Source organism: Aotus nancymaae, unplaced genomic scaffold (genome assembly GCF_030222135.1).
Source record: "Aotus nancymaae isolate 86718 unplaced genomic scaffold, 86718_ANA_hifiasm-v0.15.2.pri h1tg000040l, whole genome shotgun sequence".
Taxonomy (NCBI): Eukaryota; Metazoa; Chordata; class Mammalia; order Primates; family Aotidae; genus Aotus; species Aotus nancymaae.
Window position 1 is genome coordinate 23,000,416 of NW_026988454.1, and position 27,092 is coordinate 23,027,507.

At 36.5% G+C, this 27,092-nt stretch overlaps 1 protein-coding gene across 5 annotated transcripts in view; it reads right to left on the bottom strand.

Moving 5' to 3' along the window:
* UTRN (utrophin) overlaps window positions 1-27,092 on the bottom strand; it is a 580,690-nt gene that overhangs the window by 97,538 nt on the left and 456,060 nt on the right. For all 5 annotated transcript variants that reach the window (XM_064360600.1, XM_064360601.1, XM_064360599.1 and 2 more), the window contains 3 exons: window positions 23,467-23,596; window positions 6,478-6,746; window positions 1,534-1,680 (listed from right to left, as the gene is read on the bottom strand). In XM_064360600.1, the coding sequence (XP_064216670.1) occupies window positions 1,534-1,680; window positions 6,478-6,746; window positions 23,467-23,596 (546 nt within the window). The remainder of the gene's footprint in view (window positions 1-1,533; window positions 1,681-6,477; window positions 6,747-23,466; window positions 23,597-27,092) is intronic.

The window sequence follows — 27,092 nt, forward strand, 5'->3', positions numbered from 1 at the left end:
CACACCACACCCAGCTAATTTTTAAAATTTTTATTTTGTAGAGACAGGCTCTTCCTATGCTGTCCAGGTTGGTCTCAAGTGACTCTCTCACCTCAGCCTCACAAAATGTTGGGATTACAGGCATGAGCTACCATGCCCAGCTTTTTAAAAATACACGTTCTGTAGTTAGCTCTCTGCATTATAAAAATGTAAAGGGTTACTAAACTGAGAAACTAAATGCAAATCAATAACAACTGCATGCAGCCCACTGACATTTCCATTTCCTTTTTCTAGTCTTGGTCTATGTAATGCTCATCATTGTTCCACTTAGAAGGACAATCTCATCTGCAGCTGTCCTTAAACGAAACTGTGTATGTCTGGTTCCCTAGTCAGCACTCGTTCCTCCTGGTTAGCCATTTAAATTGCATTAGTATGCACATCGTTCATTAAGGCCAAAAAGCATTCAAATGCCACACTTTATGAGTAAAGAAAATATTATCCCTGCAACTCAACAGTGTAGCCTACCAGCATAGATTTTTCTCTTCTTGTCCAACCAGCAACTAACATCTGAGCTCTAGAGGTTACCAGCATCATAGATAAGGATGACAGAATACATATCTTCTGTCAAGTATAGCATATTCCCCAACTGCTAATCTTTAGAAGTAGTGATAACAGAAACAGAATGGGAAGTAAATCAAGATGGACCATAAGAATCATCACAGGAAGATAATGAATCAGAGAAACAGAGAAGAATAAAAAAAAGAATAAAGTTCAAATACTTCTGTGTTTCACAAACTAGATAACACATATAAATTTAACAGATTTTGCTTTACTAATCCTACATTATTAACACTGTTTGCAAAGACTGAAGATAGTAAAATATTATACACTAATTTCTTCTTCAATTTCAATAAGAAAATATGAACCATTGAGTGTTTTGATATTTGAATTAATTCAGCAAATCTATTATATGATAAAATATTGTATCTGTCAAATGTTTTTATGCACTACATCAAAATTGCATATTTAAATAAGGTCTAGAGTCATTAAACCAACTGCATTAGCTAAAATCTAAGAAGTAAAGGTAAACACCACTGGTATAAATGTGCCATCTGGAAAAAATAAGGAAGACATTTAAACAGAAACCAGTTAGAAGAAAAACAATAGAGACTTCCTTAGCTTTTCAAAATGAATCAAACAAAAAAAAATACATGATGAAAGTAAGAAAAATGACTCCTTTATGAGCCACTATGTGAAAAATGTTTCTATGACCTACCACAGGTTTCAATTACTGTGCTTTATTTAACCTTTTGCAATTTTCTACAAATATCATATGAATAGTACATCAAAAAATTAAATTAAACTCTGTAAATAAATGAGGCATTTAGGTTCAAGATACTGAAAGACAAATACCTGATATCATCACATGCCAAATTCATTATCAAATACCATCAAGAAAGAAAGAGAAAATGAGAAGAGTGGTGGAATAGTGAGATAGGGTTTAAAGGCCACCCAAGGTGTAAGCCTGCATTACAAAGGGGAATAAGCTGATACCTGTAAAAGTTTCCATCGCATATTAAGGTCATCTAGCTGGCGAGACATCTTTAGAGAGGGATGCAAGTCAAGTGGTGACAGCTGACTGGATAAATCATTCACTGTTTTAACTTTTAAGTTGATGGGTGCAATTTCTTCTCTAAATGCCTAGAAGAGCCAAAAAATATATTATTGGAAAAAAATATTACAAAAGCTAATACAGTTGACCCTTGAATAACTTGGGTTTGAACTGCATGGGTCCACGTATGCACACATTTTTCTCAACCAAACTGCATGGGTCCACTTATACACAGATATTTTTCAACCAAACATATGGAAAATATAGTATTTGCAGGATGTGAAACCCACGTCTACATGGAGAGCTGACTTTCCATATATGCAGGTTCCAGGGGGAAATGTGGACTTGAGTAGGCATGATTTTTGGCATATGCAGGTGTCCTGGAACTGTACTTCAAATAAATGGCAAGGCCAGTCGAGAGGACATCAACTACAGCTGCCCACTCAACAGCAGATAACATAATTCAGGTTTTCAGTAACTTGGATGAAGAATTAAAAAGTCACTGTTTATAACCCAAAGAATATAAATGTGTGAAGAGAAAAATTCTAATTCAAACTCATTTAAATGATTCTGTATTTCCTTTCATACTTTTTATTACGTGCAGTTTACTCTGGAAGACGTTTGTCATTATTTTCCATTTTACTGATATCTAATGTTGATTCTATATTTAGTTTGTATTCATATTTTCTTTTTATTCTGTTTCATTAACATAGAACTTTAATATTTTTTCACTAAATGCAACAACTTGATTTAAACATGTTTCCACTTAAAATTAAATTAGAAAGTGGCCAGTAAAAACAACTTTCCTAACCATGAAACCAATGCCTAATACAGACTCAAGAAGTAAGGTCTGTCCCTGTTAAAATCATTTATAAACATTGTCTGTGGTTAGGCCTGGGGCAGGAAGAGTGGAGTCTATAGGAAAAGAGGAAAATGAGTCTTAGAATTGACAAATGCCAATTGACAAATGCCACCTCTGAGCAAGGTCTAGAGTCATTAAAACAACGTACTAAGAGCACTTAGAAGTTGTCATTATGAGCATCCATATTCTTGATGTCCCCAACAAAAAATGGAAGCTGCTTGGGAATAGACCCTCACTATTTAGCACAGGATTTGCAATCCAAGAGAGAGAAAATTAATTTCTATTGAGAAAGGCCCACAAAAATGATATTTGAGCAATATTAAGTTAACACAGAATGCAGAACAGAACTGGGATACTAAAAGAAAAGTTTAAATTAGCCACAAAATTATAGTTAATAATGTACCAAACTTAGCTTAGAATTAGCAGGTGTTGTAAACATCCCATTAGCATTGGCCCTCAGGTTTCATCATTTCTACATTCTCCACTCTTTGTTTTCTTTTTTTGAGACGGAGTTTCCCTCTTGTTACCCAGGCTGGAGTGCAATGGCGCGATCTCGGCTCACCGCAACCTCCGCCTCCTGGGTTCAAGCAATTCTCCTGCCTCAGCCTCCTGAATAGCTGGGACTACAGGCATGCGCTACCATGCCCAGCTAATTTTTTTGGTATTTTTAGTAGAGACGGGGTTTCACCATGTTGACCAATATGGTCTTGATCTCTTGCCCTTGTGATCCACCTGCCTCGGCCTCCCAAAGTGCTGGGATTATAAGCGTGAGCCACCGCACCTGGCCTCTCCACTTTAAGTGGGGAGGCTCTTTAAGAGACTTGAGTCAGCGTGAGAACTATGAAAGCTGGAAGTTTGAAATCAGCATGTATAAAGTAAGAAATATCACCTGAACCCTGCAGCTACCAACATTTCTAAGACAGGGTAGAAGAAGAGAAGTGTACAAAGTCATGGGAATTGCTGATATATGGAAAGAGAAGAAGGGTTGAGGTAGTTTTTTTTTCCACTGCTACAGATTTGGCATTTTAATAGATGACAGAATGTGCATATACAGACAAACACACAAATACGATTAAATAAGAAGAGCAGTTGTATGGTAACAGAGGCATTATAGGTGTAAAACATTCACAATTACTATAGAAGGACACGACAGGAGGAGGTGTGGGTTAGGGTGGGCAAAGGGAATTTTTCAGTCTGGACTTTGAAGAGGCCTGGGTCCCTCATATTCAGTTTGAGAACAATGACAGAATTCAAATCCTTCAAGGTTTCTTCAGTCATGATTTTAACTTTATGCATTAATACGGTCTCCATGGTAGGTAAGTTGGAGGACTCAAGACTTGCAATTAGCTTTTAAAATCAACATCTTTTTGTTTTTTATCTATTGGAGATTAAAAATGAAATGCTAGAAAAGCTTTTGAGATTCATATAATTTCAAATAATAATCACTTTTATTTCAAAAGATAGCAAACTTTTTAAAAAATAGATTATAACTTCAAGACAGGCTTTAAAAATCTTTTGGAACAGAAAAGAAATTTAAATTTTTCCTCTCCAAAGATAATGTTTCTCTATATAAGCCACAGGTAAAAACATTTTAAAAGCTTTGACAAACAAGGTCTTTGTTTTTTGTTTTTCTTTTTATGGTCAGGTGTTATATGGCAACGAGAAGTCTTTCTATCAAGAAAGTTTATCTTTTGTTTTTGAAGAGCTTCCAAATTAAGGGGCTTGAGATAAAGCAAGTTTGAAAATGGTTTCAGAACTGCTGTGTGTTCTAGTATAAAGAACCAATTTATCATGTTATGACTGCACTTTCCTATAACAGAATAGGGGGCTATGTGGCCTTCCTTGCCATAAAAACAGAACATCTGCTAGTATCAAAGGTGCTAACTGGCAGTCTGTTGGCAGGTGTGACTCCCATGCCCTTCTCTTGCCAGAAGGTGTGTATTCTGTAAATAAGAACGATTAACGATAACTTCAGGGAGTTGACATTATTTGATTACCCCCAAGGATTTTGTTTTCCAGTTGCTTTGACATATTTAATAATATCTAGCAAAATTCAGTACTTATTTTTATCTAACTACACTGTCAATGAGATTTGGGGTATACTTTAAACCACATGTAACACACCCCAGACTTTGAATCTATTTTACATGTCTTAATAAGACTTGGGATTTTTTTTTTCCTAAAAAGGTATTAAAATATTTTAATTTACAGTTTATTCCTATTAAAATATTAATTGTATTTTTCCTGGCTTCTACTTATGCAGAGATTTAAACAAAAGGATTTGGATTTAGAGATGGGTAAGTGGTTTAATCAAATGTGATTATCAACTCCCAAACTTCTGGGCATTTAATAACTCCAGGTACAATTCTTCACTTTTCCCCAAATACTAACCATTCTGCACTATAAGCTGATGCTTTCAATTCAAATGGGTAAATTCCTGCTCTAACCAAGAGGTATTTTTGCAGTCCAGTAAAACATAATTTTTGTGAACTGTTGACTCAAAGATTTTCAGTGTCTAAAACTATCTATTCAAATACAAGAAGTGTGCCGCTTCCAAGGAAGTTGTGCTAGAGGTTTTCTTTCTAGTGGGTTATTTTAAGCTCAAGTCCATCCATGGAAATGATTTTTAAAATCCTAAGGTTTAAAATACTAGGAAGATGCCTCTTTAATTCATAACATAGCTGGATACCTGTATATTTACACTGAAAGATGGCAGACACCAGTACAACTTTTAGTAATAAAAAACGTTTAGCTTAAAATTTAATATTTAACTTTTAAAGCTTGAAATTCAAGTAGTTGATCAAAGTTGTGTAAAAGTTCTCTGCAATGAAAGAGAAGAGCAAGAAAAAAGGAAGGGGAACTCTACCACTTACTAGCCACGCGGGCTTGAGCAATTACTTTCAGTTTTCTTATTTGACAAACAGGTATAATAATAATACCTATCTTGTTGGGTTGGTGTGAGGATTAAGAGAGATAACTATTCAAACTGGCTAAGAATAGTTCTTGAAACACAGTAAGCCTCAGTAAATGCTACCTATTATTATTCTGGTATCTATACATTTTTATATTTACTTATGCAATTAACCTAGGTATTCAGGTAATTTTCCTAGATCTTCTTTCTCTTTCCTGTTTAGCTACATGCATATAAAGGGAGAATGCTATCCAATGTGTGTACACAAATGACATATCTTCTGCAATAAAAATTCCATTCCTAATGGATACTGTCAGCCTAAGATCTAATTTTTCACTGGCTTATCCTCTGATTTGATTCATGACTACCCAGTTTAGTATGCTACTATAAATCCTTCTCTACACTAAATCTGTTATTTCTATCTCTTATTGCCTAAATTTTATTAACCTTTTATTTCTGGCGATGTTCTAGAATGTGGGAACCAAAAGGGATGTAACCACAGGTCTAACATCCTTAGCTTTGGGCATCCCTAACTACAAACAGAATTTATAGCTAAACTAATTCTTCATTAATATACTCATATAGTAAGATACAATTTATAGATGAGAGTTCCCAGTAAAAGAGTGTGCTTTTGATTATATCTCTACCTTCAACCACCAATTTACAAGAGATACAGAGAAGAGAGGAAGCTGGAGATTACACTACATAGAAGCAATTCTGAAAAATCCAGGCTCTAGGAATCAATACGAAACAAACAATTCAGTATCTTTAACAAATAAACTGCAAAGAAAAGAAAAGAGGAATAGAGGGGAAATCTGGAGATTAAGGTTTTTTTTAAAGAGGTAAATCTAATCTATATTGTTTAGGGATGCACCATTGGGTGAACAGTAAAAATAAATGTAAATTACGATAAAAGTTGCATTAGTTGTTATTTGGGGGCAGGGTTGAGGGACATATGGAAAGCATCTGTTCTGACTCCTGATGGGTGGGGCTGCAACGGTGCTGGCTTTGTAACAATCCCTTATAACAATTTACATATGTGGCTCTCTTTATATGCATTACATTTAACAAGGAAATATTTCTTAAAAATCCTTCCAAGACAATGATGCTGACCATGATTTTTTCAATGTGATCTTGCAGCGAGTCAATGAGTAAGTCTCCCACGGGTTTCCAGCCATTCCGCACAGACTCTGCCTCTTTCATGTCAGCGTCCAGGTCGTCCATAGCTCCCTGCAGGTCTCTGAGTTTCTCCAAGGCCTTGTCCACTTGCTTCTGCCAATTGCTAGTTACAGCATTTAGATTTTCCCATTTTTCTTTGACTTCAGAAGACTGTTTGCGCATGGCTTTGGCAATCTTTTGGGCTCTCTCCTCAGGAGTCAATTCTGTGATTAAAAAAAAAAAGAAATAGAATAATTTGGATGTCTGATTGCATATTCTTAATAGCCAAGTGTGAGTGTTACTAATGCTACTGAGATACATAGAGAAAAAGTAAGAAAAAATTACTCCTGGATAAAAATTGGCCAGGGTAAGAAAAAATTTCCCCATACTTCATGAATACTCTGCCACACCTAATCATACACTCAAAAGGAGAATGAAACAGTTACTGAGATTAATAAATTGACCTGGTTTTTGAATTTTAATATATTTGTAAAGCCTGAAATGTAAGAAGATAACATAAGAAATAAACCAATTTTTCTTTTTCATAAATTTAGTGACATAAAACCCAAAGACACTTTTTCATTTCAGTATTCTCAAGAGAAATGGCAAGTATAATGAATGACAAATGACTATAAATTATAAGCTGAAATGCTCAGAAAATAAGATTCCTATTGTGTTCCTAAAAATAAATAACTGAAGGCAAATAACATACCTTAGATAGTGATAATTTCTAAGGCTGTTTGGTGGCTTATTTTTAATAAAGGGTATCATCTGCAGCCCACAAAGATTTTAGCAGGAAAATAGCAAGATTTCAAGGACCATCCTAAATATGTAATAGAGCAAGGGGGCTTCTACAATGCCTGAAATAAACTTCAGACAAAAAGAGCAGCCATAACACATGGACAGGTGACAAGATATGGGCAGGGCGAGTCCAGAGGAGTATCAAAGGATACAGACAGAAATCAAAGTCAAGTTCAAAGCCAAAGGTCAGAAATATGAGAAATGGGGAGCTAGTAAGACAATGGCAGAGGAATGTGATAAACACAGAGGGGAAAAGTCTCAAGTCAGCTTAGAAAGGTCTCCAGCACAGCTCCACACTCCTGGGGCCTCTCTATCTTCTACACCTTAAAATACCTCCTTTCCTAGCTAGTTGGTTTGATGGTGGTGTCTGACTGTCCACTGCAAATAAAGAGGCAGCTCAGAAACATGCAATCAAGGTAAACTGTACATTAATTTGAGACAGAAATCATACTCTTCTTTGTGATAACAACTCATATTTCAGTACACATCACATTAGCAATTTCTACCTCACCTCAAAATGTTCCAAATCACTTGTAAAATGATCTAAAGTTCATCAAACTTCATCCATCATAGATGAACTTCATCATAAAATGCACCGAAGCAAGCTCTCCTAAACCGTAACTTTCATCCTCAGTGTAAATTGGTCTGCCTGACTTTATTTAAATATTATTTAAAAGCCAAGTCAAAGGTGACAAAAACACATATGTTTGTCTTTCTAAATTTCCAAAAATTCTAAGCATTGATATTTAGCAACCACAGAACTACGAGTTGTGCTGCTTAAGTGGTGGGAGTCTACGGAGAAATTTCAAAAATCTCTTGGCAGCTAAATTGAAGATAAGAAGAGAAAACATCGCAATCGGTAGATAGGCTGAATATGCTAGTACAAGATAAATAAAGAAAATAAGTAAATTAGAGTCCAGGGGTGGTGGCTCACGCCTGTAATCCCAGCATTTTGGGAGGCTAAGGTGGGTGGATCACCTGAGGTCAGGAGTTCAAGACTAGGCTGACCAATATGGAGAAACCCTTACTGTACTAAAAATACAAAATTAGCCAGGCGTGGTGGTGCGTGCTTGTAATCCCAGCTACTGGGGAGGCTGAGGCAGGAGAATCGCTTTAACCCAGGAGGCGGAGGTTGAAGTGAGCCAAGATCACACCACGGCACTCCAGCCTGGGCAACAAGAGTGAAACTCCATCAGAAAAAAAGAGAAGAAAAGAAAAGAAAAAGATATCTCTAAAATGATGAATATATAATATATTTTATATATTTTATATAAATATAAAATGCTATGTCAAGACAAAAAATCATTCTTAGTCTCATGAGAGGTGGTAACTTTTATGATTAAACACCTGTGTCTGTTAAGTTACTTGGGCTTTTTCAAAGATATATCAAGCATCTACTACTGTAAAAAAAAGAAATACATGACTCATTTCAGAACGGACAACTTAATTATGATAATTTTCTTCAGATAAAGTAAAAACTCATTTTGTCAGACATTAAATAACCTGGCATGGGGAGGCCCATGGCTTCTTTGTCTTGCATCAAAACATTGTCTACAGCCTCTGACGTTTTTGTCTTTCCTTAATGCAAAAATCTATTTATTGAGCAGTTCTTGTGTGGTGTTTATTACATAATCCCCACTCAGTCAGCTACTCAGGAGAAAAGAAAAGCTCTATGTTCAATTCACCATCTGTCTGCCAGAAAGGAAACATATTAACTAATCACTTTTAAGTCAAAATAAAGAGTTTCCCAGTGCAGCAACAATCCCAGCTGAATGCATACTGTTAAGCCAAGCACAGAGCAAAGTAAAAAATAAAGCAAAAACTTTCCAGAAGTCTGTGAAACACATAAGCAGCAGCAACATGTGAAATACGAAGGTATGACTATTTGGGGTAAAATAAATAAATAAACGAATAAATAAATTCAAATATCAAAAAGGCAGAAAAAAATTTTTTTTTAAAGGGAAATGATTGCATTCTTAAAAAAAAAAAAAAGCCTTCTCATTTGAAAATCAAAGGACAAATGTTACTTCAAATTTTCTGAATAGGTATTCTGTGGTAAATGCTAAAGCCAACGACCTACAGGAGTAGAGAATCCTCTCCACCAGTGAGGAACACCGGTGTCATATTAGAAACCCTGACATTGACAGATTGAGTGAGTTTTTAAAGCTGGTGATCCAGGGCCCCTCTCCCAAAAGGTACTGATTTCTCTGTTCAATGTCAGTTCTGGCATGGAGAGAGGTCAAAGCTCCCCAGGTGGTTCTAATAGATGGTCAGGATGGAATGCGGCTAGCCTATTGGCATATAAATCGATTTCTCTGGATCATGTAGTTGAAGCTCACAGGACATTTTTACTCCATTGGGTTCTGGTGTCAACCCCACGCAGAGCACAGCCACTAAATACTGGAGGCCAGAGAGCAAATGAAGCTCAGTGATAAGAGGGTCATCTAATTTGCATTGGAAAGGCGGTAAGAGAGGCTAATGCTAGAAAAACCGGAGGAAAGAGCAGGAGAAAAGCAGATAAATTTGCTAGCAATTCTGAGACCGGAAAATCTTTTTTGCTCTATGTCACTTTCCTACTCTCTAAAATAAGTGTGTGTGTGTGTGTGTGTATGTGTGTGCGCGCGCGCGCGCGCGCATGCGCGGCGTGTGTGCAGGTGCCCTGTCACTCTCCATTCTCCTCCCTTCAGGTCCTCCCATTGAATTGGCCAAAATCTGAGGGTGGAATTATATTTTAATTTTTATTACATACATATACACTCAACTACTCAGAAGAAAAAATATTATTTTTATATATAATGTACATAAATAAAATTGTATATATATTATACATAATTTTTATATATTTATATATATTTAACAATTATATATATACAAACCATTTTTTTTAAGTCAGGTTCTTGCTTTGTTGCCCAGGTTGGAGTGCAGTAGCACGATCATGGCTCACAGCATCAAACCCCTGGGCTCAAGCAATCCTCCCATCTTAGCTTTCTGAATAGCTGGGACCACAGTTATGTGCCACAGTGACCAGCTAATTTTTTTGTTTTTTGTTTTTCTTAGAGATGAGGTCTCACTATGTTGCCCAGGCTAGTCTCAAACTTCTGGTCTCATGTGATCCTCCTACCTCCGTTTCCCAGAGGGCTAAGCTTACATACAGGCTTAAGCCACTGCACCTAGCCTATTACTTATATTTTTGTATGTATTTACATTATATATTTATATATTATAGATTATAAATATTATACTTATTTTATATTTTATAATTTTAACCTGCCAATTTCTTTATTGCCTTACAAAGATATTTAAGGCAGCACAGATAATTATCTTTTAGAAAGAAGAAACAGGAAGAAGACAAAGGAAGAGAGGAAAAACGAAAGATAAATCCTGAGGTTTTTGGTCGTCCAATTAGCTTAACTTCTTCAAATATGCAAATCAGTAGCACAGCATTGATGCCATGCTCTCCTTTATATGAGGAAAAAGACTACAATATACTTCACTGGAATGCAGGTGGGAAACCAAAGCTGGACCAGGAACAGGGATTAGAATTTGGAATCAGCCCTGCTCCCATTTTGCGCATTGCCCCTAGGCCAGTTACCTGACTTGCCCAGCCCAGTCTTATCAAGTGCAAACCCTATTTTCTCATGCTAGAAAAATATTTTATATCAAGAGTCTATTTCACCTCAGTTTAATTATGTAAGAAGGTTGAGCCTCTGCATATCTCAAAGAAATCTTAATAGTAGAGGAAAAGAAACCCTTCCTTTGGGTGCTTATGCAAAGCTATTTTTTAAACTTTAAAAAGGAAACTATGTTTCTCCCATGAAATAATGGTAGAAATTATTAGAATTAGCCCAGTGTTATTTTTAATAATGGTTTCCCATATGTATTGTATTTTCTTTCTCAATTAGGGTATCAACACTTATCTCCATTGTGGCTTTTCTACTCTTAAGTTTTAAAGGCCAATGTCATGAATGTTTTCTTTCTTTCCATATCGATTTTACAGTAGCCAGTCCAGAGATTGGTATGTCCTCAGTATATAATTACTTAATTGAGTTGGACTGAATAGAATTTTTAGTCCTCCTTTTTATTGAGAATACTCAACTTTACACTTTTTTTTTTTTTTTTTTTAGACGGAGTTTTGCTCTTGTTACCCAGGCTGGAGTGCAATGGCGCGATATCGGCTCACCGCAACCTCCGCCTCCTGGGTTCAGGCAATTCTCCTGCCTCAGCCTCCTAAGTAGCTGGGATTACAGGCACGTGACACCATGCCCAGCTAATTTTTTGTATTTTTAGTAGAGACGGGATTTCACCATGTTGACCAGGATGGTCTCGATCTCTTGACCTCGTGATCCACCTGCCTCGGCCTCCCAAAGTGCTGGGATTACAGGTGTGAGCCACCGTGCCCGGCCAACTTTACACTTTTAAGTGGACATGTTTTCACTTCATTTTCCTTCCTCCTTCTCACATCTGTGTAAAGCACTTATAAAAAATTATTGTGAAACAGAAGGATCAACCTTACTAAGTCCTTTCAATTATGTAATTCCAAATACCTTACTTATACTATTTGCTTTTTTGCATGTATCTATAATCTTACTGTTTTATTCTACCAAAAGATGAAAAGGAAATAGTAAAAGAAATAAAGAAAACAATTCACAACTAGCATTTTTACTGCAGTTTAGTTGCATAGCATAAATGCTGTGCTACTAATTTGCATATCTGAATCTTTTCTTGGTAGAAGAAAAGATTAGAAGATTGTATGCTAGTTCCAATACTAACAAGTTACATAATCCTAGATGTATTCTTTATCTCTTTCAGGCTCAGTTAATATATAGAAAGCTACGGGCACATGTGTGGCACACAGTCAGCTCTTGAGAAAGGTTACTCTTTAATTCCTTTTGACTATTTCATAAGTAACTCTGGGAGGCTTAAATATCTGCAGAGATTTTCACATAAGCAAACCAGGTTGATTAGCCAACAAGAACTCAAGGGAAAAGACTTGACTTGCTCTCTCTCAATATCTCTCTTTCTTTACCCACCTATTTCTCTCGCTCTCCTCCTCATGACCAAAAGATGTTTCTGATTAAAATACTGGGAAGTACATTCTTTTCAAATTTTCTGATGAAATGATTAGGATCCATTTAATAGCCCTGAACTGTTCAACCAGTGTTTGAGAAGACCCTGACCATTTCCTACTCTGTACAATAACTGATGACAACCAATCATTATGAGCCAGATTACAAGTACATCATCAAGTGCCACGGCTGATTAGTGCTTCTAATTAAGTCCATCTAATAAATTATAAGGATAACAATAACAAGAGGCTACTCAGAGCAGATTCACCTGTTAATATGCGGCCTAAATCTTTCAATATGGATATGATAAAGATGGCATGGATTCATCCATGCTGCCAGTGGACTTCTCAAATTCTTTTTTGTTTAAATGAAAAAGAACATAGATATATTTAGGGAACATCAAGACCTCAATAGTCAATAGATTTAGGGACTACCTTCCACAAATATTCAGTGCAAGGTATTAAGAGAGGGGACACAAATGGAGGGGAACTCAGAATATAAAACACACTGTGGAGGGAGCTACATGGCACCACTGACCTGAAGTCAACAGAGGCAGAACTGGAGTCTAAATACACTCAAGGCTTACTCTTCCTGTGAAGTGGGTCAAAGTAAATAAGCCCAGCGTTGAGTGGAGGAAGAAGCAGGGGCCAACCACTAGACAGATGCAACTTCAAGGCAAGAAGCAGGAAGAACAAAGAGACCCTGGAACAGACAGCCAGGGAGGCCTGGCTAAGCAACCTGAGATCCTTCAATTTTCTTTATTCAGGAATAATCCCTGAATTTCCTCCAAGTAGTGACAGTTTTGCAATTTATTCAAGTCAATTCATTTGGGCTGGACATTAACAGATGGAACCTTGGGGGCAGGTAGGTAGCAGTAAAAGGAAAGGAAAAGCTGAAAATGTTTCGGGAGAAAAAAAATCTCTGTTTTGCCCACCTTTGTATCCCCAGTGTCTAGACACCCCCTTGCAAAGAGTAGGCAATCAAAATGTACTTGCTAAATGTATAAATCGGTCTCTGTACAATATCTTGAACTAGAAAAAGAAAATAAAAAATAAAATTCTCCCCTTTCTCCTTTAAGAATCAAAGGACCAAGTTTTAGATTCAAAGTCTTTTATTTCTTGCCACATGACTGCTCAATCTCTCCCCAGGCTGCTTCCCAGCTAAACACAGCCCCTAATGATGGCTCAAGCTACAGAGAAGTTTGGAGCATTCTATCCATGTTTTGCCATTCTTATAAGTTAAGTATGGCTTATGTTTATGTACTGCCAAAATAAGTGATGAGTCTAACTGAAGAGGAGAATTTATGCCTTTGCTAGGATTACACTTCCTAAAAACCAGCAAAACCTCTAATTCATTCTTCGAAGATTCCAGTTTTTTACTAAGAACAACAATCACAAAAAATAAGTACCTTATACCACATTAAAAGAGCTTAGTATCCTCCTGTCCTTTATGTTTAAATCAGAAAGTAATGTCCCAGATGCTGATTACAATAAAATACACACATGTAAACTATTGCCATCTTTTTATGAGACAAATGTGATTTATGAATGGCTATAACACTGATTAGAGAACATAACAGATGGTAAACAATTAATTGAAAATGGTATGTCCATCAAACAAACATTTCTCATATAATTGTTTATGAAGACTGTTGTTTACTTCAATGAGATTTTATTACTATGGTAGGAGTTAGCATGAAAAAAAGAATTCCAAATTTTTATCCAATCGATGGGCTTACTCAGCTGGCTCATTATATTTTAGAAAAGTTGAAGACTAGATGCATTATATTCATACAGATATTATAGAACTTTTATTTGTGAAAAATCACATTACTGCTCTACAGTTAAGAACATTGGAAAAGAAAGTAACATTATATTTTTCTGGGCTTTTTCATGCATTACAACCTTACTAATCTAATTTGGACTTGAGAAGCTAATGAAATTATTGTCGTGGTCTAAAGGCCTGAAAGCAATTACTTATACTTCAAGTTTTTATATGAAAATTAAAAAGACAAAGTCTAAGATTGCCTAGAAACCTTCTCCCTCGGTGTCAGGAAATCAGTGAACTGTTTATGATTCCATTATGCAATGTAGTATTTCAGTGAAGAAAGACCAACAGCAAAGAGTCATAAACATATTCAATTACTGTGTGAATTATTTTAAAATCACAGAATATGGAAAATAAAATTTTGTTTCTATTGAGTATCTTGAAATATGAATGATTGTTTCGGTAGTTTACGATAGTATACTATGGCAGTTAAGAGCATCAGGTTTTGTGACATAAGCCTTTGTATTTTGGCTCTGTCACACAGAAGACAGTATGCCTCTAAGCCTCTCAAACTCTGTTTCCTCATCTGTCAAATGGGTGGTAAGTATTCACCTCAGGAGTTATTTTGAGAATGCAATTAAACAAGGCAGGTAAGTTTCTTGGCACAGTGCGTGGCACATGGTCAGCGCCTGGGAAATGCTGGCTTGTTGGGAATGTCTGCATTTACTAACATTTTTCACTTCCCCCCTCCTTTATGGGAATGGATACTTCCTCTATTTAGCATGATATTGTGGAGAGGGTCTGCCCAATCCTAAAAGACCCTGAGTCCCATGTTATTCAAATCGAGTCATCTAGAGTCCTCTCCTGGAATGTTCTGGATCTAAAGAAGGGTGAGTCCTTCCTGGTATGATGCTGTGAGCTATACGGTCAAAGGAAAGCTAAGAAAATGAAAACCTGTACAGAAAAGCAGAGAGGAAGACATGGAGAAAAGCCTTCTGGGTGGCATTCCAGTCCCTGTGGTCAGCTATGTCTCTACTGTGGCTTGGTTATGGAGGCCAATGCCTTCCCCCTCACGCCTACACTTAGGGAAGCTGTAGGTCTGTCATTTATAGTGAATGAGGTTCCAATTAATAAAGCTATTATGAGGAAAACAAAAGCCCTGGGAGAAAACACCCATTAGTTTTACTAGCCCAATTACTTGTATTAACTAGTGTATAATTTGTCCTCATTTTACTACATACAAGAAAATAATGTTGTAACCTTAAGATATATGGAGAATTAATATAAAAGTAACTTCTACTAAACTATATAATAATTTCAAATCTTCACTCATTTACTGACCATGAAATTTTATTTGTGTAAGTTTTCTAATGCTGGCATAAAGTAGACTGACATAATCAACTGAATATGTCACTTGTCACTTCTTTGTTATATCACAAAATATATGAGATTTCACAGAGAAAAAAATACTCTTAATACTTGGCTTTGTATAATATCAGGAAAAATTTAAAAAATTAAACAGTATTCCCTGAGTTAAAATATTAAATACTACTAAATATACATAGCCATCTGTCAAAGGACCAAAGAGGAAAACATTAATCCACACACATTTTCATCTGAAAAATTATTATTAATCATTCATCACATATACACTCATACACAACTATATAAAGTTGTATATGCATATACACACATACACAACTATACCCACTACACTCAACTATACATGTACAAATACACTAAATTAAGCAATAGCTGGGTTTTTCTATGATTATTAAGAAAATGATTAAATTAAGCAAAATGACTGCACCAGGCTGAAACAGAAATGATATTCATCCAACTTAAATAAAATCGTAGTTGTAGTAACAGTAATGCTTTGACTGGAATAATTTTTAAAGATGATTCCTAAGGAAACTGATAAACAAAATAATGCAATCTCTTTTCTAATCTGAAAAAATCAAAAGCAGAGTATAGGCGTTTTCTCCATACATATGTATACAATGAATTGTGTAATATTCTAAACACATTTAGAGGTGAAATATCCTATAAAATTGTTAGCAGTTTTATTTAGTGATTGATACCTTAGCCTTAAATCATAAAATATGTTTGGTGGGGGGTGCTTGTGCATGCCCATGCCTGCCTGCTTGCATCTGTATGTGGTGTGGAGAGAGGGAGACTGACAGAAGGCTCCAACTCCCCTGTGCAGATCTGACTTTTAAACTGAACTGAAGGTAATGAAAGGCACAAGTATTCCCTGGTTCCTTCTGGAGGTTCAGGGGTAGGGGTCGGTGAAGACTGTTGTCTTGCACAGCTTCATTGTGCAGCAGTGTGGTTTACACAGGAATTCTGATCTGGGACTAAGAACAGCCAGGGGAGATTAGCAGCACAAGGAGAGACCAGAAAACATGGATGCAAGGTTAAGAAGCTCTAGACACTGAGAGTCAAGCTCTAGACACTCCTAACTAGGAGGTTAGGGGCCAGACAGCCATTAGTGAACATGGATAGAGGAGATGAAATTGAAGGGATGAGTCAAAAGCCAGCCAAAATCCAAAGGTTAAGGGAGACGTTTAGGGCTCTAGTCTTGCATCTGCCTTTCATTAGCTGGATGACTTTGGTCAGCATCATAATATCTTCTTGGCCTTTGTGTTTTTATTTGAAAAAAATCATTCAGCTCAATTAATTGGGAAAGACAGGAGAATGAATATGAAAGTGACTTGAAAAGCACCAAGGACAATGCAAAGGATGAGAAATTGATTGTTGTACTGTGATACTTTCTAACACACACAAACTAGGGATTAAAATCAAATGAAAAACAGTTCAATTGCATTAAAAGGAAAAAGTATACATTGACATGATACAAATTAAATGAAATTAAGTATTTCCATATTGCTCAAACAAGAGACGGGGACGACTGACAAAGCTGTGAACTCTGTAATATTTCTACAACAATTCAGATAATTTTAGTTCAGTTAAAAATCGTATTTACTTAATAGCCATTTATAAGCAGAAATGTGAGTAGCTGAGTTTTCTAAAGAGCTACATTTTACCCATTTAGCCCTATTTTTTTATGGTTACCATTTTGGAAGAAAATTTACTAAAATATAATATAAATTCCTATGCCTTCTCTTAACTGATTTATATTCTGCCTTCAGAAATACACACACCATAATTCATAACTTCAGTTTTCTTTTACTGTTAAAAGTCCCAAAGACTACCTGGTTTTGTTTTATTTTAGGATTCTTGCATATCTCTTTATCATTTCTTTCTCCTCATTGCTGTCAGACTGCTGGAGTCATTTCTCACCACTAATCTTTGTCCCTGTCCTATCACTTCATTTTGCTACTTACCCATCATGCACCAGACATCAAGTTCATATAGTCATACCAGTGTCTACAGTAGGAGTTAATATGTCTGAGAGGTATCTGAGTGGCTTTCCCATGATCTAAGAAGAGGATCTGCATTATGTTTTCCATACAATCTCTATCTTGGCTGCTCAGATCAGTTTATTACACTCTTTCAGATTCTCCTTCAAGGAGGGTAGTCACTAAAAAAAGAGGGAAGTGCTGAGCTTCAGACACAGACATTGAAAAACACATCGAGAGGGACAACAGGGTGCCAGGGAATCATGGCAGAGAGCTCGGGAAGGGAAAGTGGCCAGGAAGACACAAAGCCCCAGCAGAGCCGGCAGGAAGAGCAGCAGCTGCAGGGATGAATGAGGCAAGTGTTGGAAATCAGGTCAGAGGACCTACAGGCAGAAAACCGGGATGGGCAATGGGGCAAAGGCAAGGAAGATCACTACCTGCAGAACATCGTGAGGAGCCTGGCTTCCAATGAACCTCAAGAGTGGAGTGAAGAGAGGCACGAGGTGGGGCCAGATGGAAAAGCTGAGGCCAAATCACTGTGCAGCTTTCTGTGCCAGGCGGAGGAGCTCAGACCCCATGGCACGCACTGCGGACAGTTTTTACCCCAGGAAACCTCATGTCAGGTTTGTGCTTCAGGTTTATCATTTTAGTATTTATGTTAATGGAGAAATGCCAATTAAGAACGTATTGAAATAGGCCTAGCAAAAGTTTGGTATGGAAGAACCTAATGTGGTATGGTCAATAGTGATATTTAAATATTTTAAAATATACACAACACTATAATTGCCAATAGAAAAAAATTTTAAAGGAGCTGGAAGAGAAAAAGGCATTGGAGATAAAAATCATAGAGAAAAGTATTTTCTAGAATGGTTAAAGAGGTGACTCCATCTTGGTATGTCCTTATAGCATGATAACATCACATACTCACAAAATGCTTAATAGAACCAGAAAAAAATTGCTTGATTTCTCCCTGATCTAACCTCTCCAACACTGAATACTTCAGCATCAAACACGATAACTAATCTTCAAATGCCTGCTATTTCTAGTAGCAGCTGTACATAACCCATAGTAGACAACAAAAGTATAAAAGCTATCATGGATGGCTTTCTTCATTTATTTTTAACAACAGGTAAAACCAGCCAGTATTATAGAAAATAATATCAGGAAAGGAGGCAGTATGAAAATTGCTAATCATAAGCAAAAAAATACCCCATAAAGCTAAACTGACATGACTTTTTTTCTTGACCACCAAATGTAGTATTTAAAAAATGGGGCTTAAAACATCTGACTGTCACAGCAAAATAAGGACTCAAAAGCCAATATCTTTTTAACTCTTACATGACTGACCACTGAGAAGAGTCTAGAATAATGTGGAGTTTTAGTGATGTAACATTTTTTACTGCTATAAAGTCACTTTTTATCAACTTTATCACAGTGATTTGGCAAGTACTAGGGAAGCAAGGAGACAAGAAAAGCCAACTGAAGGCAGATTTTAAATTGATAAGATGAGACAAGGGAACTTCTCATTTTTTCCCCAAGCTTAAAAAAAAAAAAAAAAAAAAAACTGTACTAGCACCTTCTTTCTTGTTGTATGAAGTCACAGTGTTCTGCCTGACTGCCCAGGTCCTCGGTAGTCTGAACCCTTCAGCACATACAAGCATTTCATCCCCATCTCCCGTCCAGGCACAAGACTGGCAGCCAGGCCAGGATGTCTACTGACTCGCCAATATACAGCTGCTCTCTCCTTATGGTTGAGCTGTTCTGCTAAGGATCTTGTCTCCCAGCATGGCCATCTCTCTTTCCTGAACTTAATCACTTCCTATCTGTCCATACCCCTAAGACTAGTTCAGGAATCAACCTCTCCACTCTGACCCTCAGAGTCCTTCTCTCCTGGAATGCCCACATCACTTAGAATACTCAGGACACAACTGAGTGCCTGAGTATAGAAACTTCTACATTGCTTCCTTTCTTAGCCTCTGCGCTAGTTTTGATGTCTCACTACATTGAAATCTTCTCAGGAACATGTCTTATACTTCTTTATCCATCTTGAACAGTGCTCAGCTCACACATACATTCATTCAAAAACTATGTGATCAGCACCTACCATGTGCCAGATAGTATTCTAAATATTACAAAATACAGCAGTGAAAAAAAAAAAAACCAACTCTAGTCTTCATGGACCTTACATCTACAGGGAGTGGAATGAAAGGGACAATAATAAGAGACCAGATCAGAAACGTAACATGGCATAGAGTCTGTGAGCCATTATAAGAATCTGACTTCTCTGAGTGATATGATATGACTAATATATTCAAATGGTCCTTATGGCTATTGTGTTGGAAATTTCAAATAAGGGAGCAAAGGCAGAGGAGGGAGATGAGTTGAAGGAACCTGCAATCATCCAAGTAAGAGATGGTGGAGCTGAGACCAGGAGAGGATAGTAGACAGAGAGATAAAGGATCATATTCTAGGTACATTTTTAATATGCTGATGACAGGACTTGCTGACAGTATGGATTTGAGTGACAAAAGGAAAAAAGAGCCAACACACACACAGTGGCCCAATGGATTTTAGCCTGAGCAATCCAGAGGCTGGAGGGGTATGAGGTATGATGCAAAGACTGCAGGAAGAATGGACTCAGGGTGGCGAGAGAGGGCAGGGGTTTCTTGATAGATATAGGAAAGGAATTCCATAAATGTTGAGCGTTTATTCTAGAAAAGTTGAGGTTTATTTCCATTTCATCTTAAAAACCAATAATCCAATCACTCTCCTGCTGATAATATCAGTTTCTCCCATCTACAATTATTCTTTATAGACTCAAGGTTGTGAGCAAAAGAAAGTACTGATGAGTTCAACTCTTTCAAAGAATTCTCTACAGTCTGGGCTTACTTTCTTTTTTTTATTTTGGTGGATACATAATAACTGCATATATTTATGGGGTACATGAGACATCTGGGCTCATTTTCCTTGTTTTTAAATATGGTGGTGATGGCAGGGGGAGGAGTGAGAAAGGAATCATTGTTAACCACCTAGCTCATAAAAATTTTATTGTAATAGATTGTATGTAAGTCACAATAATAACTAAACTAATTTCTTTATACCACTTATTTACCCAGGCAGTCATGTATTCTTCATCAAACTTTCATTGACTGCCTGATATACACAGGCACTGCATAGGTTGTAAAATGATCAAAACTGGATTCCTCAACTCGGGGCAAATAAGGAAATTTTAACATCTGAAAATCGATACAAACATGTTAGATATCCAACAGGACTGGGCTGAGACCTGAGCAGTTGCTTTCTCCTGATGGACCTCAGTTTTCTCATCTGTTAAGTGAGTAGGCTTGGACTAGTTCATCTCTAAGGCTCTTATCCATTCTAATATTGTATGTTAAGGACATAAGTAAGCCTTAAAATGCTCTTTTGAAAGAACTCCAAAAGATGGAAGAAGAGAATGTAGCAGGTCCATGACAAGATAGTTACAAAATCATTCAAGGAAGTAGATTGTTATGGAACTATAAAAATGGTAGTAAAAACTTTGTTGAAAAATCAGGAGGGCTTCAATTACAAAGAATTTTAAAATAAATATTATGCTAGGTTGGGCACGGTAGCTCACAGCTGTAATCTCAGCACTTGTGGAGACCAAAGTGGGAAGATGGCTTGAGCCCAGGAGTTCATGACCAACCTAGGCAACACAGTGAGATGCCATCTCTACAGAAAATTTTTAAAAAGGTAGCCTGTAGTCTCAGCTACTCAGTAGGCTGAGGTGGGAGGATCACTTGATCCTAGGAGGTTGAGGTACAGTGAGCCGTGATTTCACCACTACACTCCAGCCTGGACAACAGAGCAAGACCCTGTCACAAATAAAATAATAAAATAAAGAAAACAAAATAATAAATGTCATGCTGGAGGCCAAGATTGTTTTTCAGTATGCAATGGAAAGTCAGGCAAGATGTATAATCATGGGAGAAACATGAATATGATTATGTAAGATTTAATTATCAGTAGTAGATTAAAGTGGAGGAGAGAGAATAGATGGGCAAATACTATGTGTTGCACACAGATGACAGAACAATGCAGTGGGACAGATGCTACCAAAAGTAGCGACAGATTCTGCCTATAATTATTCCAGAACTAAACACAAAAGGCTGAGAATGCAGAATTAATGTGCACGTATGTTGTATGTATATGTACATATGAATATGTGTATAAATTATATGTAACAGAATATTCAGAAGGAATAATTCTTCAAAGATAGAAATAACAAATACAAGACTGAGTACAGTGGCTCACATCTGTAATCTCAGCACTTATGGAGGCTGAGGCGGGTGGATCTCTTGAGGCCAGGAGTTCCAGACCAGCCTGGCCAGGATGGTGAAACCCCGTTTCTACTAAAAATACAAAAACTAGCTGGGCGTGGTGGTGGAAGCCTTTAGTCCCAGCTATTTGAGAAGCTGAGGTGTGAGAATTGCTTGAACCTGGGAGGCAGAGGTTGCAGTGAGCCGAGATCGCACCACTACACTCCAGCCTAAGTGACATAGTGAGACTCTGTCTTGAAGAAAAGAAAAGGAAAAATAAAAGAAATAATAATTGTGAGTGATTTGTAGACCGCTGGATTTGGTGAAAAGTGGGAAGACTCAACAATGACCTAGCTTCCTAGGAGGCTAACTGGAAAGATAGGGAGACCACCAGCAGAAAATAAAAAGGAATGCTAGACAAGTTAAATGTGCTGTGTGTGTGTGCATACACACACACACATACAAATAGTTTCAGAGAGTCAAAAAGATTATGGTCTTGATGGAAAATTTATTTGGACTAAAGAAGATTCCTTGAGAAAGATTTAGTAGGAAAATGGCTACTTGTCCATATGTCTGATCCAGTTCCAGCTGCAGTCAAAGAAAGCATTTTCCAACTATGCTTCCCTTACAAGTAATAAATGTTCATGATTTACATTGCTGGACACAGCATGAGGCAATCTTTCAGGTTTGCTGTTACGATATGAAGCGAATGATGAAAAACGATTTGGAATGGCATGTTTATTTTAAAAAACAAATCGGAATGATTTGATTGTCAACAGTGAAAAATCACAATGAAGATATATATTGGACCCAAAATTCATTACATATTTTCTCTTAAGTTTACTATGTGAGATATTGCTATTTGCTAGTAGGGTAAGTTACTGTTTCAATTTTAGGCTAAAGTACATAAATGCTACAGGTTGTTATTTTTAAATTAAATAAATGCCATTGTTGGCTTGTAAAAGAAAAATATTTTGGTGTCTCATTTTTAAAAGTAATCTTATGTACAGATATTTAAATATTTTATATATTTACCATTTTAATAAATTTCTTCTACTTACAATTATTTATCACATAACGCATTTAAATATAAGAAATATAAATTTTTGCTAGTAATTTTGCTAGTAAGGTAGTTATTGTTTGAGCTTTAAGCCAAAGTAAATAAACACTACAGGGTGTTATTTTTAAATTAAAGAAATGTTGCCTGCTTATAAAAGAAAGGATTTTGGTGTGTCATTATCAAAAGTAATCTTATTTATAGATCTTTAACTATTTTACATATTCACTATTGTATTTTAATAACTTTCTACTATTTGCAATTATTTATCATGTAACTTGTTTAAATATAAGAAATATAAATTTTTATTTCTTACAAAAATTTTTATAGTTACAGTGTACTTTTAGATCAATCCATATTTTCTGCAGTTAATTTCCTTCAAAATTGATATTGAGGTATATAAAAATTTTATTTTTTTAGTTTAAGAATCTAGATATCTGTTAAATAATGGTATATTTGATTAAAGTCACACTTGGAAGAAAAGATTTAAATATTAGATCCTAAAATGTTGTAAGGAAATTTCCTACTTGACTTTGGGGTTTTTCTTCTCCTAGCATGTGTTTTTTATGATGTAGCAGAGAAACCAGTCTCACCTGTTTTTGATTGTAGGTTTCTTCTTGGTTCTTCAGGGGCCTCAATTGGCTGATCAGCCAAGAAAACTCGGGCCTGGTCGACAGCATTCAGGACGGAATATTCTTTCTCTTTTAACTCTCGTCTCAGGGCCTTTCAAAAGAGAGGCAAAAGTTGAGTTTGTAACCTCATCTGTTCACCAAATAATGGGACATCTTCAACTATACCACTTCTGACCACACTTATCAAGAAAATGACTGATCGCAAGCATCTCAGCTAAATTAAAAGCCAAACTGTAAATTTTAGAGATATGAATGAAAAAAATCGGAACAAAGGCAAAAAGATAATTTCAGTAAAACTTAAGTATACAAAAAAAAGAAACAGCTTTAAAATAATCACCTAAAGGAAATTGTTACAGTGTATTTGAACTTACACAAAATGTACTTTTAGGCTTTTCACTGATGTGAGATTGATAAAATAGCCTGTGCTAAGTTAGCTTTTTTCTTGTAAGACTAAAAAAAAATTATCCAATGATACAGAGAAAGGTAATTTCACAAGTAACAATGAGATCCTCAGAAGTGCTTTACAATTTTTAGACTACATTAAGAAAAAAAATGAAGAGACAGTAACAAAGTACATACAGAAATCAAAACTAATCCAAGGAGAGCACATATAAAACAGTCTCCAATTATCTTAAAATATGTTCCATCTCTCATGCTGAGGCAATTACTATTTTTCCTTTGTGAGGTTTTTCATGCAAATCTATGATTCTCAGAATAGTTTCTCTTTAGCACTTTTGTTCTCTTAAGCGGAGCTAAACTTTTACCCCTACACCTATGAAAACAACAAAACTCCTTCAGCAACTACTGCGAGACAAATGAAGATTTTCTCAGGTGCAATTTTAATGCTGTTGCCAAATCGAATTTGTTAATATTGTTATCCTCTTAAACACACAACCACCTACTGGCTCTAATATTTTGTTTTGAGTGTAGTTCCCTGGCAACCCATTATGAAAAGTCACACTTTTATTTTCTAAAATACTGAACTTTCATCGTATTTTGGAACGAATAAAATCTTTCCTTTTGAAGACAACTAAATTTGTAGTAGTAGTTGACATACTATGTTGGGATGCTAGAGTATTTGCAGGCAAGAGCCTTTCCTTCCACAGTCGATAAAAGGTAAGAATGAAAAAATCTAGATATACCAGAATAATCATCTTATGTAAAAATATGGATCTAAACAAAACAAAACAAAAAACACCAGCAATGAAGTTGACAAAGACTAATGGGCTACATTTTCTATATCCAGAAAATCTCATGATAGCCTTTATGAAATCTAAAGATTAAAGGAGGATTTAGCAGTAAATCAAGAATAGAGTGCTTGATTAAATAAGGCCATGAAGCATGCACATGCCACCCATCACTCTCCCCAAGTGCTACTTAAGAAACCACTATTAATGATAATTTTCCTACACGCATGTAGAGGAGATAAGTCATAACATGGTAAGCGTACTGGAAAGTGCACTTGGGCTAACAAAAGTGTAGCTTAACCCTCACAGGTGGGAGGAATGAGAACAGCTGACAAGAACTAGTGAGAGATGGAGTGACAAAAATGTTATTTGTTGTGTGATAGCATTTTAAACGTTATCTGCCTTTTTTTTTTTTTTGAGATGGAGTTTTGCTCTTGTAGCCCAGGCTGGAATGCAATGTCGTGATCTCAGCTCATTGCAATCTCCACCTCCCAGGTTCAAGTGATTCTCCAGCCTCAGCCTCCCAAGTAGCTGGGATTACAGGCATGTGCCACCATGCCCTGCTAATTTTTTGTATTTTTAGTAGAGACAGGGTTTCTCCATGTTGGCCAGGCTGGTCTTGAACTCCTGACCTCAGGTGATTCACCCGCCTCGACCTCCCAAAGTGCTGGGATTACAAGCGTGAGCCACTGCCTTGACTTTTAAACTATACAATTATCACTTTGATAAAAAGCTTAAAATAAAAGGACAAAGTAAACAAAAAAATCCACACTTAAGATATAGTGATGTAACACAGGATATGGGATAAAATAAAACTTTCTCTAAAGTGCATAGGTACATTTGTATGTCCTTCCTAGATTCTGTAAAACCAAAGACTGACAGTGAAGCAAGCATAAATCAACTAAATTCACACAGCAATTATCACTGATGAGCGTTAAATGACTATGTTGGTGGGTGTGGGGGCGGGCGGGCGACAAACCTTCCATCATCTGCTATTTAACAAACGCAGCTTGTGAAGAAGTTGCAGGATGTGACACTCCAGGAAATTAAAAAAAAAAAGATAATATACATCTGGCATTTACAGTTCCTAATATATGGAAATAAAAAGAGATGCAAGAGAAATAGGAAAAATATATTTTTAATCCAAAAAAATAACATTTATACATTTTGAGCCGGTTCTTTTAACTTAGATTATTATGTTGTTAGAGCAAGAAGCTCTAGAGGAATAAAAATATCTCTAGCATTTACTTCCAAAATCACCTAAAAATATATACTAATGATAGGAAAAATCATTTTACTTAAAAAATAGCAGTGAAAAACAGGCAATATAGCAGAATTATTATTTTTTAATATTGGTGGTCAAGAGTATCTCCCAAACCAAAATCTAATCAGTAAATGTGGGAGCAGTAAAGATTCTTTTTTTTTTTTTTTTTTGAGGTCAGGGATGGAGTCTCACTATGTTACCCAGGCTGGAGTGCAGTGACGTGATCTTGGCTCACTGCAACCTCCACCTCCCAGGTTCAAGCAATTCTCCTGCCTCAGCCTCCCGAGTAGCTGGGATTACAGGTGCTCGCCCCTGTGCCCAGCTAATTTTTGTATTTTTAGTAGAGATGGAGTTTTACCATGTTGGTCATGGTTGGCCAGGCTGGTCTCGAATTCTTAACCTCGAGTGATCCACCTGCCTCGGCCTCCCAAGTGCTGGGATTACAGGTGTGAGCCACCACACCCAACCGGGAGCAGTAACAATTCTTAAAATGCTGTGCAAGGGCTGTGCTAGATTTCTTCTTGAGGAAGGGGAAGTCCCAGGAATGTACAGAATTAATGCAAGCCACTGAAGAGAAGGTGCAGACCTTAGAACACCTCTTCATTCTGGTTTATCACATAGGAGGAAGAATTCACACATGGTATTTAGAATTTAGCACAAAAGATCAACCAGAAAACACCAATAGGCAATAATGTGGAATAAAATTAAAAACTGAAAGAAGATGGGACATAAAGGCATATGACTCAGAGAAGGAAGAGCAGATGCAAAACTGGCCCTCTGGAAATATAAAACTATCATGGGGCATATATTTCACAGGCAAATCCAGAGCTTACGGTGGAGAAAGAAGACAATAAGATCCATGCAACTTAAGTGTACAGTAATTTCTGACTAGGAATTCTAAACTATTAATAGTACATAAAATGTGCATTGTGTAAGGGTATAGGGAGGGAAGAAGGCAAAGGAGAAATTTGTCTTGGAACTTTTTTTAGATTTCAAAAACTGAAATGGAAATATATATATATATTTGTCTATATAAAGGACACTTTGGAAAACCAACTTACCAACTTCCTTTATGGATGGAATTTTATTAGTTTAACATGGAGGCTCTCACAATAAAGTAATCTCTGTGGCTGGCT